The sequence below is a fragment of the Benincasa hispida genome, chromosome 2 (genome assembly GCF_009727055.1).
Source record: "Benincasa hispida cultivar B227 chromosome 2, ASM972705v1, whole genome shotgun sequence".
NCBI classification, from domain to species: domain Eukaryota; kingdom Viridiplantae; phylum Streptophyta; class Magnoliopsida; order Cucurbitales; family Cucurbitaceae; genus Benincasa; species Benincasa hispida.
The window spans coordinates 41827036-41843410 of record NC_052350.1 but is presented as its reverse complement, the minus strand read 5'-3'; the positions used below and the strand labels follow the sequence as shown (position 1 = coordinate 41843410).

Sequence of the window (16375 nt, the reverse complement as noted above, 5' to 3'; positions counted from 1 at the left end):
AGGAACAAAAATGGTAACTTTTTTCGGTAAAAATAATAATAAGATTTAAAGTAAAAAAAATGAATTTTGTAACATGGAATAACTTTTTTTTTTTCTAGAGAATAAAATGGTCACAATCACAAAGCATTAACTCAAAAACTTGGTCTACAATTTAATTTGTCCCCTTTTCATACTTTTGAATCTTCCTTTTCTCTCTCTCAATAATACACACAACACTCAAGTTAGTTTATATAAAGCCTTCTCTTCTTCCAATATAACTCATCAAAACCCAACACTTAACAACATTTTTTTTACCTTTCACCATAATCAAACACCCTACTAGCTTTCTCCATAAAAAAATGGCAACTTTGTTCAAACCTTGTTGTAGCTCAAACTTTGGAGGAGGAAGCCATGCTTTAGATAGTGAAGAATACATCAAAAAAGGGAACAATCTATTGAAATGGAAGATCCCAAAAGTTCCCACAACCAAAATCTACAAAAGAAACCCATTCACTTTCTTCTCTGATCCATCCATCAAAACCGAAGAAGAAAAGATGTCTTGTGAAAATGGTAGCCAAGCTTTTAGGTTAATAGCTAAAAATCCCATCATGGCTAGCTTCAATGACAATAGATTCTACACCACGATAAATGTGGGGATGATCCAAATTGGGGTAAAAATTATGACCACAAAAATACCCTCAAATGCTTCAATTATTCTGTGTGTTTTTGACAGTAGAAATGAAAATTTTGAAGATGCAATTTTGGGGTTGGTGGAATCAAATCTAGGTGATGGCCCTATGTTTTTCAACATATTTCCAAACATTACAATGTCTTTGTTTCATCCTAAGTTGTTGGAGTCTTTGACTTTGATGGCTATTGTTCAAGGTTTTGAGCAGCTTCCTGAAGGGACAAGACCAATTAGTTTAATGTGGAGGACATGTTACAAGCTACAAGAAAGTGCTTTGCCAAATGCTTTGCTTGAGAGCCCACAAGGCAAAACTGTGTATTTTCAAACAGATCTTCAGAATTCCAAGGTTGCTGTCCAGAAGGTCTCAAAATGGGATGAAGTTGTTTGCAAACTTAGGAATATTATAATGAAGCACTAATATATAAAATATAGAATTTCGATCAAATTTAAGAATAGGGTGTGTGATACGATCATTTGCTTTGAATTATTACTTATGTATTTGTTGAAGTATTTGAAGTATTAAGTACTTATTGTATAAGTTTGTTTTTGTATGCTCTTATTGCCTAAGTAATGTTATAGCTAAATTTTGAATATCTTTCTTTTCTTCACTTTATGTTTTAAATATGTTCTAATTTTGTTGCATAAAGGTGTGTCCTCTTTTCCTACTGTTATGGATTAATCGACAAACCAAAAAAAATATAAAAAACATAAAATAGTAGAGAATCGACACAAAGATTTACGTGATTCATTATTAGTGTGTTAGCTAGTGTATAGGTAGTGGAAGAACAATTTATTATTTGAGAGAATAATACGGATTACAGAATCAAGCCATACGGTTAAAGAGTTTTTATAGAGTAAACCCTACGATCTAAAAAGTAAATAGTTGAAATAAGGCATTCCAACGTTTACAAATGTCTTAATCTTTGAAAAATTATTAAATCTAACCATTAATTACCTTATGCTTTATTAATTTCTCTCTCCTCGATTCAACAAAAAATAAAAAATTATATCATATATCATATGTGTCAACCGATACATCTAGATGATGGGACATGAAGGTATAAGAATTTTATCAAACCATAGGGACTATTTATTAGGTTTTTGTCATATCTTAGAGACTAAAGTTTTGTAAGTTTTTTAGCCCTTAATCTCAATTTTTTTTTAATTAATTAATTAATTAATATTTTGATGATAACAAACTTGTTTTTATTTATTAACAATTTGATTGTTTCAAAGTATTCATTGTGTAGAGCTTGGAACAATGGTTTCAATGCAATTTGAATAACTCAAATTGGAGCTCAAACAAAGAAGATATAGCTGAAATAAGTTTAACGAAAAAATCCTGAGTCGATGACGTGACAAAATTTTTCTCATCAAAGTAGTCCAATTGAAGGATGCTGGAAGGAATGACATATGGTAGACTTTTGATTTTTGGATTGGTTTTAAAAAGAAAATGAATTTAATATTATTTTATATATGTGTCTAACAACTAATTGGACACATGATGGGCTTTCAGTGGTTGTTGAATTTTAAAAATGATTTTTTAAAAAAATATCAGGGGAATTGGAGCGTATGGCAAAATTTAAGGTTTCGTTCTGAAAAACGACAAAACCGCTCTAAGATTTATGGTAACTCACATGGTATGCACATGGCCATAAATTTCTAAATCCCTAATTTACCCTTGTCTGATTCGTAGTTGTTGTTGATAAAACTACAAATACTAAGTAATTGTAGAATAAAAAATAGGATCGAGTTATGTATGTTCACACGAGGTTTCAGGAGAAACGTATTTCGTGGAGTTGAACTTGAGTTAATGTTGATGTTGAGGTTGATTTGATGCGATGTGGTTTGATCTCTAGTATTTGATCCTCTAATTCTCTCTCAGTTGAGTGGATGTGCTTGACTTAAAGAAGAAAGGCACCAAACATTCTTGAAGTAGAAGACTTGGAAGAGTCTTTGTGTTTGCAAGGGTCTTCTGTCTTCTAGGAGTGCAACTTCAGGAGTTGCTTGTTGATGAATTCTCTTTGGGTTCTCTGAACGTAGAATTGCTGACCCCTGGAATGAGAAGAGCTCCTCTATTTATAGGAGTCTCTGGTGGGCTTCATGGGCTTAGATCTGGTCTTTGGGCCCAATTAATTGGACTTGGGCCTGATATTTGGGTCATATTAATTGGACTTGGGCCTGACCTCTGGGCCCTATTAATTGGATTTAGGCCCAAATTAAGCCCATATTTGGGCGATCAATGCCCAAATTATAATGTCAAATTGGACCAAATTAATTTTACTCAACCCAACGCTCGTGACGAAAACACGTGACATCCTCCGAATTTGTCTTCAATTTGAATTTGGGACACATGTCAACTCTTAACTGGTCCTAAATTTGATGATTTTGGCATTTCGTCGTTAATTTAATAAATGACTTAACGATCTGTGATTGGTCCAAAATTTCTTCTCATAAATGCCCCTTTTCGAGATTTGTGCACAGATGTGGATGGACGAATCTCGAAAAAGATAAAACCGACATCGAGATGCAAGTAATTTGGTCTTGACTTCGATGCTCCCAATTTAATTAAACTGTGAATTTAGTGCACAAGTTTAACTAAAATTTGTAATAGAGGACGGCCAAATTTTTAGTTTAAGAAAAATCTTAATCTTTTATGTCAGACTTAATTTGATTTAGAGATAAAACGCAAGAATTCTCAAATTTTAAAAAAGAAAAATTCAGGTTTCATCCCAAATTAATTTGATTTAGAGACGAAACTTAAAAATTTTAAATTTAAAATGAAAATTCAAGTTTCATCCTTGATTTAATTTGATTTGGAGGTTAAAACTTAAAAATTTGGTTCTAAGAAAGAAATTTGGGATATGGCCAAATTTACTAAAAAAAAAAAAAAAAAAAAAAAAAAAAAACTTTGAGCTTTATCCCAATTTAATTTGATTTAGAGATAAAAATAAAAAAAAATTGGATTTAAATGAAAATTCAAGTTTCATCCCTCTTTTAACTCGATTTGGAGGTAAAGCTAAAAAAATTTGGAAATTAAAAATAAAAATTCAAGTTTCACCCCAATTTAATTTGATTTGGAGATGAAAACATTAAAAAATGAATTTAAAAGGAAAATTCAAGTTTCATCCCCACTTTAATTTGATTTGAAGATAAAAAAAAAAATTAAGAATTTGCATTTTTAAAAATGAAATTTGGAATATGGCTAAATTTTTAATGGATGAAATATTCAAATTTTATCCCCAATTTAATTTGATTTTGAATAAAATTTGGAATATGTCCAATCTTTTAAAGATAAATTTGAGGATATAATCTAAATAAAATTAGATTAAATAGGGAATTTGTTTAATTTAATTTGAAATCAGGATAAAATCAAATTAGAAAATCTAATAAAATCTAATATTTTAAATCAAATCTCTATTCAATTTGAATTTTTTAATTTTGTTACAAACCTACTAACTTTCTATAAATAGGACTCTTAAACCCCTCATTATCCTCATCCCCTCATCTTCTTCTACACTTTTCTTTCTCTTAATTTCTCTTCTTCTTCCAAATGTTTTCTTTCTTCTCTCTCTTTTTTTTTATCCTTTCTTTCTTCTTTTTTTTTTCTTTTATTTCCTTTTTATTTTCTTTTTTTTTTTCTACTTCCATTTGATGTGATTTATTATAAACAAATCTTTTAAAGTTTTCTATCACCCTCCTTTTATATATATATATATATATATTTAATTTACTAACTTGCCCCCCATTTTTTTTTTTTGTGAGGACTTTGGCACTTTGTTGGCTTCGATCTTAGTACGCAGCCTAAGGGTTCCTTCGTTCTCAGCCTTAGTCTTTGACTTGAACATTCTGTCGGTTTCCAACTCCGTGCTCTAATGGCTCTGATCTCTAATTCTAATTGCCTTCGATCTTAATACGCGGCCTGAGGGTTCCATCGGTTCCAACCTCAGTCTTTGACTTGAGCATTCCGTTGGTTTCCAACTCAGTGTTTTAACGGCTCTGATCTTCGCCCTTTATTGGCTACCATCTTAGTACGCAACTTTAGAGTTTCGTCAGTTCCAACCTCAGTCTTTGATTTGAGCATTCTGTCGGTTTTCAACTCAGTGCTCTAACGGCTCTGATCTTCGCCCCTTATTGGCTTCAATCTTAGTATGCAACCTGAGGGTTCCGTCAGTTCCAGCCTCAGTCTTTGACTTGAGCACTACGTTGGTTTTCTAACTCAGTGCTTTAACAGATCTGATTTCCGCCCCTTATTGGCTTCGATTTTAGTACGCGGCCTGAGGGTTCCACCAATCCCAGCCTCAGTCTTTGACTTGAGAATTCCGTTAGTTTCTAACTTAGTGCTCTAACAGCTCTGATCTCCGCCCCTAATTACTTCGATCTTAGTATGCGACCTGAAGGTTCCGTCGGTTCCAGCTTCAGTCTTTTGACTTGAGCATTCCGTCAGTTTCCAACTCAGTGCTCTAACGGCTCTGATGTCCGCCCCTTATTGGCTTCAATCTTAGTATGCGGCCTGAGGGTTCCGTCGGTTCTAGCCTCAGTCTTTGACTTGAGCATTCCGTCGGTTTCCAACTCAGTGGTCTAACAACTCTGATCTCCACCTCTTATTGGCTTCGATCTTAGTACGCGACTTGAGGGTTTCATCAGTTCCAGCCTTAGTCTTTGACTTGAGCATTTCATTGGTTTCCAACTCAATGCTCTAACGACTTTTATCTCCGCCCCTTATTGGCTTCGATCTTAGTAGTGGCCTGAAGGCTCCATCGGTTCCAGCCTCAGACTCTGACTTGAACATTCCTTCGGTTTCTAACTCAGTTCTCTAACGGCTCTGATCTTTGCCCCTTATTGGCTTTGATCTTAGTATGAGACCTGAAGGTTCTATCAGTTCCACCCTTAGTCATTGACTTGAGCATTCTATTGGTTTTCCAACTCAGTAATCTAACGGCTCTGATCTCTGCCCCTTATTGGCTTCGATCTTAATATGCGGCCTGAGGATTCTGTCGGTCCTAGCCTCAGTCTTTGACTTAAGCATTCCGTTGGTTTCCAACTCAGTGCTCTAACGGCTCTGATTTTGCCCCTTATTGGCTTCGATCTTAGAACGCGGCCTGATCTTGCACATAAGGTAAAGCTTGGCAGACCGAATGTAGAACCTGGTAGATTGGACTTAATCGTGCAGATGAAGCGAAGCAAGGCAGACCAGATTTGACTGTTGATGCGCTATTTTATGAGGTGAAATTATGGAATGAAATGCGATGATGAAAATGCGTCGAGCAACAAGTTTTTTCAACGGAATCCAAGTATAAATTCCACTAAGTTTCTTGGTAAGTCCAGGGTCGAACTCAGGAACTAGGGAAAATAATATGCAGTGATAATTTCTAAGAAGACTTTGCGGTAACCAGGAAATCAATAGTTGTTTTGGGTTGTGTTTGCGGTAATAAAATAAATGAATGCGACAGAGTTACGAAAAGAGTTGATAATACATAAGATACAATGAGTATGCGGTGAATGGGTTGAGAAGGGGTTCAACTAACACTTCCTAGGATGCGTTCATGTTATGCGATCATACAACACACATACTTGCGTTCAACTAACACTTTCTTATCGCAATAGCAAATCATCTCTTGACGCAGATGCTACGGCTTCTAGTACTAGAACTCATGCGATATATGTTATGAGTCTATAGGACCTACACATAAGCCTCTATTCTTATTTATGTGATGAAAAAATGACACACACACAAGTAAGATGACCACATAATATCATAACCTATCTATAGGGTGCATGCGATATAGGTTGAAAAACAGAGCTTATCTTTAAGTCCCTATCTCTTGCTTATGCAGATCTAATCTTGCTCTCTCTCGAGTCTAGATTCTAACCTAGCTCTCTCAAGTCTTAGGTTCTTTATTTAGACTCTCTCTCGAGTAGCTTTAAAGGGGTGTGGGCACAACATAAAACAAGATAATTGCGTGCGATGAAAATCCTAGGCCATATTAGCTTAGTTCTTCTCAACCCATTCGGTAAATTTAGCTACTCATGCGTGCTTTCAAGAGAGTGAACAGATGTAGATAAAGAAATTCCATTGTATAAATATAGAGTTGAAATACAAAATAACAATGCAAGATGAGAATAAAGAGCCTGGTAGCAATTTCTTGCTTCCCAAGGCTTTTACCCTGTCTTTTCTACTCTGTTCAAAAGATAGTCTCGCTCTCGCGAGAGTCGGCTCGCTCTCTGCTTTTCCATGCCTCTAGGTTCTCTCTCGAGTTGCCCTGAGCGATCTTCCGGCGTCTCTTCCCTTCTCTCGCGCCGCCTTCTAAATAAAAAGAAAAACTATGAACAAGGCTATTCTATCTAAGGGAAATTCTCTCACTGTCCGAACTCCTTTGCTGAAGGTTGCCTTCGGTATTTAGAGAACTTCGGGGTGAAAGGCGGCTTCTCTCTTATGAGTGCACAGATGGGATGACTTTAATTCTCTGACTGATGCGCTGAATATTTGTCACCAAAAAGCTGAGCATACTTGTTATCGTTAGCGGCTTGTCAACTTAATTCGGACTCGACCGTCATCAGCTTTCTGTCCCATCGTGATTAATTATGCTTTTCACCCAGATGCGCCCACCAAGTTGCACCGGCTCTATGCGGCAATCCTTCTTGAGCAGATGTTTGCGAGCACAAATCACCGCAAAGCCTTGCGGTAATGCTGCGCTCGACCGTTGCTTTCTTGTGATCGCATTTTCTGCCTTGCGTCATCGTATATTTTGCACAAAAATACACAAGTTAACTGTTTTTATGCGATGGACGCATGCGATTGCAATGTTATAAACTTAATGCTTTTTGGACGCAATCTAACATATTTTATCGATGCAAACCTGCATTGTTTAATAACTTAGTACTGTAATAACGTGCATTTTTGCCCGTTATCACACTCCCAAATTTAAACAATTCTTGTCCTCAAGCATAAGCTAAAGATTTCCTTTAGAAAGTCGACCGCAATCTCTTTTCCTAGATTTCTCAAGGATACTTCATTCAAATCTTACATACCAAAATTTCCTTAATTTTTATTCAAGTCTCTTATTAAAATAATTCTAAGACCTACGGACCGCAAGCTTAACCTTCAAAAGGACTTTACCAGATTCCAGGATATCGCATGATTTTTCAAAAAACCTTTTTCAATGGGGTGTTAAATGATTTCTATTCTTGCATATTTTTGACATTGTTATTTTTCTTTGACCTTGCGCTAGTCCAAGTGCCTCGCCTTCGTTTTGGCTTGCCCCCAAGTGTGTCATGCGGACATTCAACTACGAGAAATGCACTCTTTCTCAGACTAAACTCATACCTACTTGGCAGCGGAGTTTCAGTCATTTATTTATGCGTTGATCCTGGCAACTTACTTTCGTTTTGGCCTGCCCCCACGTGTGTCATGCGGACATCCAACTACGAGTAAGTGCCCTTCACAACTTAACTCTTATCAACATAGGTTTCCCCATTGCGTTGACAGTAGAGTTGTTATTCTCAAAATTTTCATTTTTTTTCATTTTTTTTATAAGGCTAGAAATAGCAAGGTCGAAAATGAATACCGCACCCCCAAATTTAAAATGCGACAATGTCCTCATTGCCAAAAGATTGAAAGAAGTCATGCTATGTTCTTAGGAAGTTTGGTAAAGGGTCTGTTTGAAAGAAAACTAGCAGATCACTAACTTCGAGAAATATTTCATGAGGTGACTGTCCTAAAATGAAGTTGACTCTGGTATATACGAAAAAATAGAAGCATGTGTTTCATCATTGAAATCATAATTGGCAAGGAGACAACATGCGGTGACTTGCTAAATTGATCAATGTTAAATGATTGCAGTAATCAAAGAGGATGCGGTGATAAAACTTTCAAAATTAAAATGCGATACGATAGTACATAATTTGGAATAAAGTTAAGGAAGAATACAACCCCCAAATTTGCGTTGTCACCCGCATTGTTTGTTGACGCATCCTACTTTGCGACGATCTTCTTCTTTGGGATTACGGTGATGGAATAAAGTAGTTGCGTCTTTGTGTAGCGCCTACACAATCATTCGCCTCGATCGTTGCAAGAAAAACATCGATAGGGTCAAATATTAAAAAAACAAAGTTAATAAAATCGCTTACCGCAATCGTTTAACACGATACCTTTTTTTTTTTTTTTAGATAAAGAATATGCGCTAAAAGATAACAACAAAGTGATGAAAGTTCATGAATTCTTGATGTAGGAAAAGGATATTCAAAAGGATTGCTTATTCCAATCTGAGCTTTTCACGTCCACGGTGGCTTTTTCTTCTTTTCTCGATCTTCCGGAATCTTGACCGCCTTAATCCGGAGCTTTTTCCTATTGATGTTCATTACAATTTCCCCCTCGTGCACATCAATTTGGGCGCGACCGGTCGAGATGAATGGTCGTCCCAATATGATGGGCACATCTTCGTCCACTTTATAATCTAAAATGATGAAGTCTGCCGGCAAGATGAATTTATCAATTGAGATTGTGGCGTCTTTCAACTCTTCTTCAGGGTGTATTCAGGATCTGTCCGCGAGTAGGGGAGTTTCCTTCGTGGGCGTGAGTGTGCCAATATCCAATCATTTGAAGATTGATAGCGGCATTATGTTTATACTCGCCCCAAGATCACATAGTGCTTGGCTACTGTAGACCCCTCCAATGGAGCATGGTACCGTGAAGATTCCTGGGTCGCACATTTTTTGTGGGATCATAGCATTTTGCGTTACTGCCATTGTTGTGATCTTGTCTTCATCATTTTGTTTCTTTTTCAATCTTTTCGGAAATGGTGGTGGTTGGACTTCTTCTGGCTCATGTTATAGAGGCTCAAGGGTGGATGCAACTTCAGGGTTCATCTTCTCTGGCTTTTCCGAATTTAATGTCAACGGGTCCTCACTTATCACCGCATTCAAGTTGGTCGTGATGGGTTTCTCCCCTACTTCCGCAGTCATTTTGTCGCTTAGCAAGGAGACTGCTAAGCATTGTTCCTTCCTCATACCCCCAGCGTTACGCGAAGCTTAGTTGAGCTTGGCAAAGCTTCTTGCGGTCTATTTTTGAGCTCGCTCGCAATTTGTCCCAGCTGAATTTCGAGATTTCAAATGGATGTTGCTTGATTCTGAAGCATTGTTCCTTTCTCAATATACTGCATCAAAAAGCTCTCTAAGGACGAAGATTGCGGTGTTTGTGAGCTGCTAGCTTGGTTATGTGTTGGACCGCTGGTTCGCGGAAAAAATCCGGGTAGCCCTTCTTTTTGCACCACTGGTTGAAAGCTTTGTTGTTGATTTTTTCACGCGAAATTTGGGTGATTTCTCCACCCGGGATTGTATGTATCGGAGTAAGGATTGTTCTTTATGAAGCATACTGACTGCGGATTTTCTAGACATTTTCCATCAAATGAGCGTCTCCAAAGATGACACAACTTGCGGTCGTTTGAGCAATTGCGTTGACCTACCCTTTTTTCGCTTCCGTTCTGTTAATTGCGATGCCTTGTATCAAACTCATCATCGCAGTCATTGGCTCTGGAGGGATGCGATGGCCCCATTGTTTGTGTCATTGTCTTTAATCCTTAATCTTTGATTGGTTTCTCGCCAATCCTTGTGATTTTTGGAGATACGATCAAGTATATTTTTGGCCTCCTCATATGTTTTGTCCAGCAAACCACCAACTGCTGCCCCATTGGCAGTGGTCTGCGAAGCAGGGTTTAGTCCTTGGTAAAAAATCTCCATCTATAAGCAGTCTGGAAAGCCGTTATGTGAACAGTCTCTTACCAGCCTCTTGAACCTCGCCCAAGCATCCCTAAGCGATTCGTCATTTTTTTGTTCAAAATTCGTTATTAATTTCCTTCTTTGAGCATTCTCGGTTGGTAGGAAATACTTCTTCATAAACTTTTCCACCACTTGTTCCCACAAAGTTATCTCCCCCGATTCGAGAGAATACGCCCATTTTCTCGCTTGATCGCATAAGGAAAATGGGAACAAAGTGAGTCAAACTTCCTCAGTGGAGATATTCGGGAACACAAAAGTGTTACAGATCTCTATGGAGCTCCGGAGGTGGGCGTGTGAGTCTTTGCCACTCCTCCCTCCAAACTGCCCAGCAGCCTGGATCATCTGCAGCATTACCGATTTCATTTCAAACCTCGATCCATCTAACGGCAGCCTCATGATTCCTAGAGAGAAATCGTAGAGGTTGGGTGACGCATAGTCCCGAATGGGTTTTTTGCGGTCATTCGCCAGAAGGATGGGGTTGGCCATTATATTGTTTGTCTTTGCGGCCCTTTCTTCCGGTTGTTCCACCATTTTTGGGGTTCTATCTTGTTGTTGGTGGTTGTCTTTTAATCGTCGTTGGAACGTCCTCTCAATTTCTGGATCGTAATTTTCCAGAATTTGAGAGCTGCAAAGAAATCAGAAAAATTTCCGTTAGCACACTGATTTACCGAAGTCCCCGGCAACGGCGCCAAAAAACTTAATGCGTTATTTTATAATGTGAAATTTTGGAATGAAATGCTGTGATGGAAATGCGTTGAGTAACAAGTTTTCTCAGTGGAATCCAAGTATAAATTCCACTGAGTTTCTTGGTAAGTCCAGGGACGAACTCAGGGACTAGGGAAAACAGTATGCGGTGATAATTTCTTAGAAGACTTTGCAGTAACCAAGAAATCAATAGTTGTTTTGGGTTGTGTTTGTGGTAATAAAATAAATGAATGCGGCAGAGTTACGAAAAGAGTTGATAATACGGAAGATGCAATGAGTATGCGGTGAACGGGTTGAGAAGGGGTTTAGCTAACACTTTCTAGGATGCGTTCATGTTATGCGATCATACAACACACATACAATAGCAAATCATCTCTCGACGCAGATGCTACGGCTTCTAGTACTAGAACTCATGCGATATATGTTATGAGTCTATAGGACCTACACATAAGCCTCTATTCTTATTTATGTGATGAAAAAATGACACCACACAAGTAAGGCGACCATATAATATCATAATCTATCTCTAGGGTTCATGCGATGCAAGTTGGCAAATAGAGCTTAGCTCTAAGTCTCTATCTCTTGCTTATGCAGATCTAATCTTGCTCTCTCGAGTCTAGATTCTAACCTAACTCTCTCAAGTCTTAGGTTCTTTCTTTAGACTCTCTCTCGAGTAGCTCTAAAGGGGTGTTGGGCACAGCATAAAACAAGATGATCACATGCGATGAAGATCCTAGGTCATGTTAGCTTAGTTCTTCTCAATCCATTCGATAAACTTAGCTACTCATGCGTGCTTTCAAGAGAGTGAAGAAATGTAGATAAAGATATTCCATTGTATAGATTTAGAGTTGAAATACAAAATAACAATGCAAGATGAGAATAAAGAGCCTGGTAGCAATCTCTTGCTTCCCAAGGCTTTTACATTGTCTTTTCTACTCTGTTCAAAAGATAGTCTCGCTCTCGCGAGAATCGGCCTGCTCTTTGCTTTTCCACGCCTCTGGGTTCTCTCTCGAGTTTTTCTGAGCGATTTTCTGGCGTCTCTTCCCTTTTCTCGCTCCGCTTTCTAAATAAAAAGGAAAACTATGAACAAGGCTATTCTATCTAAGGGAAATTCTCTCCTTGTCCAAACTCCTTTGCTGAAGGTTGCCTTCGGTATTTATAGAACTTCGAGGTGAAAGGCGGCTTCCCTCTTATGATTGCACAGATGGGATGACTTTAATTCTCTGACTGATGTGCCGAATATTTGTCACCAAAAAGCTGAGTGTACTTGTTATCGTTAGCAGCTTGACAACTTAATTCGGACTCGACTATCATCAGCTTTCTGTCCCATCGTGATTAATTATGCTTTTCACCCAGATGCGCTCACCAAATTGCGTGACTCTATGCGACAATCTTTCTTGAGCAGATGTTCGCGAGCACAAATCACCGCAAAGCGTTGCGGTAATGCTGCGCTCGACCGTTGCTTTCTTATGATCGCATTTTTCGTCTCGCGTCATCGCATATTCTGCACAAAAATACACAAGTTAACTATTTTTATGTGATGAAAGCATGTGACCGCAATGTTATGAACTTAATGCTTTTTGGACGCAATCTAACATATTTTATCAACGCAAACCTGCATTGTTTAATAACTTAGTACTGTAATAACGTGCATTTCTACCCGTTATCAACTGTGCAGTTAGGGCAAAGGCAAGAGGGCCAGACTTGATCTCACAAATGAGACGGTGCTAGACAGACCAAACTTGATCTTGCATATGAGGCAGAGCCAGGCGGACCAGACTTGATCTCACATATAAGGCGAAGCTAGGCAGACCAAACTTGATTTCACATATGAGCCGAAGCCATACCAACATTTTTGGAGAGGGAGAGAAACTGCACCAATATTTTGGAGAAGGAAGGAAGCTTCACCAATATTTTTAAGTGGGAGCAAAGCACCCAAACCTGACTTTGAAACGTAAGTGGTGAAGCCTCCAAACTTGAAGATGAACGAGCATCAACGAAGCCTCTGAACTTGAAGATGGAAAAGCATCAATGGAGCCTCTGAACTTAAGCTTGAAGTATCGACGAACCCTCCGCACTTAAGTTTGACGAAACATCAGCGAATCTTTGGCATATGAGCTTAAAGTATTGGTGAATCCTCCACACCATCGCCAAATCCTCTGCATTTGAGTTTGTCGAAGCATCGATGAATCTTCCGCCTTAACTTGATTTCGTGACTTTAAGCATGAAGATGACAATAAAAAGCCTTCATACTTGAAATGAAGATGCAACATCGATGAAGCCTCTATACTTGAAGATGGAGAAGCACTGACGAAGCTTTTGAACTTAAAGATGGAGAAGCACTGACGAAGCTTCTGGACTTGAAGATGGAAAAGAATCGACGAAGCCTCTGAACTTGAAGACGGAGGAGTATTGACGAAGCCTCTGAGATGGAGGAGCATCGACAAAGCCTCTTAAAGATGAAAAAGCATCAACGAAGCCTCTGAACTTGAGCTTGAAGTATCGGCAAACCCTCCACACTTGACGAAATCATCGGTGAATCTTCGACATGTGAGCTTAAAGTATTGGTGAATCCTTCACACCATCAGTGAATCCTCTACATTTGAGTTTGACGAAGCATCGGTGAATCTTCCGCATTAACTTGATTTCGCGACTTTAAGCATGAAGATGACAAGGTAAAGCCTCCAAACTTGAGCATGAAGATGCAACATTGACGAAACCTCTATGCTTGAAGATGGAGAAGCACTAAAGAAGCTTCTGAACTTGAAGATGAAGAAGACTGATAAAGCTTCTAAACTTGAAGATGGAGAAGCACTGACAAAGCTTCTGAACTTGAAGATGCAAAAGCATTGATGAAGCCTCTGAACTTGAAGATAGAGAAGTATCGACGAAGCCTCTGAACATGAAGATGGAGGAGCATCGATGAAGCCTCTTCAAGATGGAAGAACATCAATGAACCCTCTAAACTGGAAGACGAAGGGACATCGATAAAACCTTTGAACTTGAAGATAAAGAGGAATCAATGCAACTGTCGAACTTAGAGTTGTAGAAGCAATAGTGCAACCCTCGAACTTGGAGATGGAGAAGAAGCAATGCAGCGGTCTGATCTTTGAATTTGGAGATGAAGAAGTAGCAACACCAACGTCTTTATAGAGGAGGCGGAACTGCAACAACTTTTGGAGAAGAAGCGAAGCTGTAGGGAATAATATATATATATATATATATTTTAAGGGAAGCAGTGAAGTCGCATCAAACTTGAACTTCGAAGAGGAAGCAACGAAACATCTAAACTTGACTTCAACGAGGAAGTGGTGAAGCCTCCAAACTTGACTTCGAAGAAGAAGCAAAGTGCCATACCAAGTGTGTGCTTTTAATTTACTGTGTTAGCTCATTACGAGGGATGAACATATTCAATTTGGAGTGTCATTCTTTAATGGGAATGATCAACATCAATTTTGTAGTGTCATACTTACGTGGTTATGGTGCCCTTTCTGACATACTAAACTTAATTTCTTTAAGTTGCCCACGTACTTTTGAAGAAAGGGATCAAGTCATGACATAGTTCAGATTTTTTTGTTTGTTTGGACTGAACTTAATTTTTTTTTCAAGCTACCTACGTACCCTTTACAATGAATAGGGATCAAGTCATAATGTAGTTCAAAAAGAGATTTTTTGTTTTAGGTCGTTCAACTTTTAAGCTTATATAGGCCAGGAGTGACAAACAGTTTAGGCTCTTGCGATAAGAAACTTATTTTTTTTTTTTACATTCGTTAAGCATAAAACTTCTTGAGAAACTTGCCGTTGATTGGACCAACTCTCAATCTGTCTTGATAAAAAATCTTGTATGCTCCATTTTTATAGACTTCTTTGACGACGTATGGCACATCCCATTTAGGCGTGAACGTATTTTCCGTCTGTCTTGTCATGATAATAGGTCTTCTTACAACAAGCACGAGATCACAAACTTGAAAAGATCGAGGCTTTACATGCTTATCGAAAGGTTTAGACATTCGCACTTGGTGATGCTTCAATGCTTGTTGAGCTTCGAGTCATTTTTCGTTCAGTGCTTCCAATTCTTGGAAACGTAGCTTGACATTGTTTTCTGTAGTCAATTCTTCTTGTACCGCCATTCTTAGCGATGGAATTTCTCTTTCCAAAGGAAGGACAACCTTCACCCCATAAACAAAAGAGTACAGAGTGACTCTTGTAGAGGTACGATGAATGGTGCGATAAGCCCAAAACGCTTCATCAATCTTTTCTTACCAATCTTTTTTCGACTTAGAGATAATTTTCTTCAATAGGTTGCACAACTTTTTGTTGAATGCCTCTGCCAACGCATTTGTGGCGGAGTTATACATGGACGACTTATACTGCTTGAATTTGAATTTCTCACACAATCTGTCCATCAAGCTATTGAAGAACTGTCTCCCATTATCTGTCACGATTCGATGGGGGATACTGTACCAATAGATGATGTGAGTGCAGATAAAGTCACCACACTCTCTTTTCGCTAGCCTCAGCCTATCTTGAAAAGTAATAAGTGGTTGCGAGGATATAAGAATGCCCTGCTGATGACTTAAGTGTTATAGGGCCAACCAGATCGAGCCCCCGTACTTCAAAAGGCCAAAAGGCTATAGTCAGGTGCAGAGGCTCGAGTGGCTGATGAATGAAATTCGCATGATATTGACAAGCTTCGCACTTCTTTGCATATTCTATCGAATCCTGGATCAACCCTGGCCAGTAGTAACTAATCCTTTTCAACTGGAACTGTAGCTTTGGTTCAGATTGGTGTGCGCTGCATATGCTTGAATACGCTTCTTCCAAAGTCTTCGTCGACTCTTTTTTTCCAAGGCATCGCAGAAAGAGTCATTCAAGGGAACGGCGGTATAAAACCCCTTTGTAGTAAATGAAATGTGCAACCCTCCTTCGAATCTCGGTTTTATGGCGAGGGTCATTTAGAAGACTTCCATGCTCAAGGTAATCTACAATAAGTTGCCGCCAATCTTCTCGTCAGTTAAGTAGACTGATATCGCATTTATTTCTTCACATGGGTTTTGACAGTAGAACTATCTAAGAGAGGTACAACCCACCCCAAATTGAGAGGTACAACCCACCTTCGACAAAGCGATATACTAAGAGATACATCATCTAGAACTATCAAGGCAGTAGCCATGTTTGCCAAAGCATTCGCCTTCTTATTTTCCGTCCTCGGAACAGGCTCCAGTG

The 16375-nt window shown here is 38.5% G+C and overlaps 1 protein-coding gene across 1 annotated transcript; it reads left to right on the top strand.

Annotated features, from left to right (window-relative positions):
* The first annotated feature begins 245 nt into the window (after positions 1-245).
* On the top strand, positions 246-1262 carry LOC120072292. Its single transcript, XM_039024745.1, has 2 exons — positions 246-765; positions 865-1262. The coding sequence occupies exons 1-2, from the start codon at positions 339-341 to the stop codon at positions 1083-1085; spliced, it is 648 nt and encodes a 215-aa protein (XP_038880673.1). The 5' UTR covers positions 246-338; the 3' UTR covers positions 1086-1262.
* Positions 1263-16375: the final 15113 nt, after the last annotated feature.

Coding starts and splice junctions, on each gene's coding strand:
- LOC120072292 (XM_039024745.1), top strand. CDS start 339: ATGGCAACTTTGTTCAAACCTTGTTGTAGCTCAAACTTTGGAGGAGGA. Junction 766..864: donor GTTGGTGGAATCAAATCTAG/GTGATGGCCCTA, acceptor CTATTGTTCAAG/GTTTTGAGCAGCTTCCTGAA.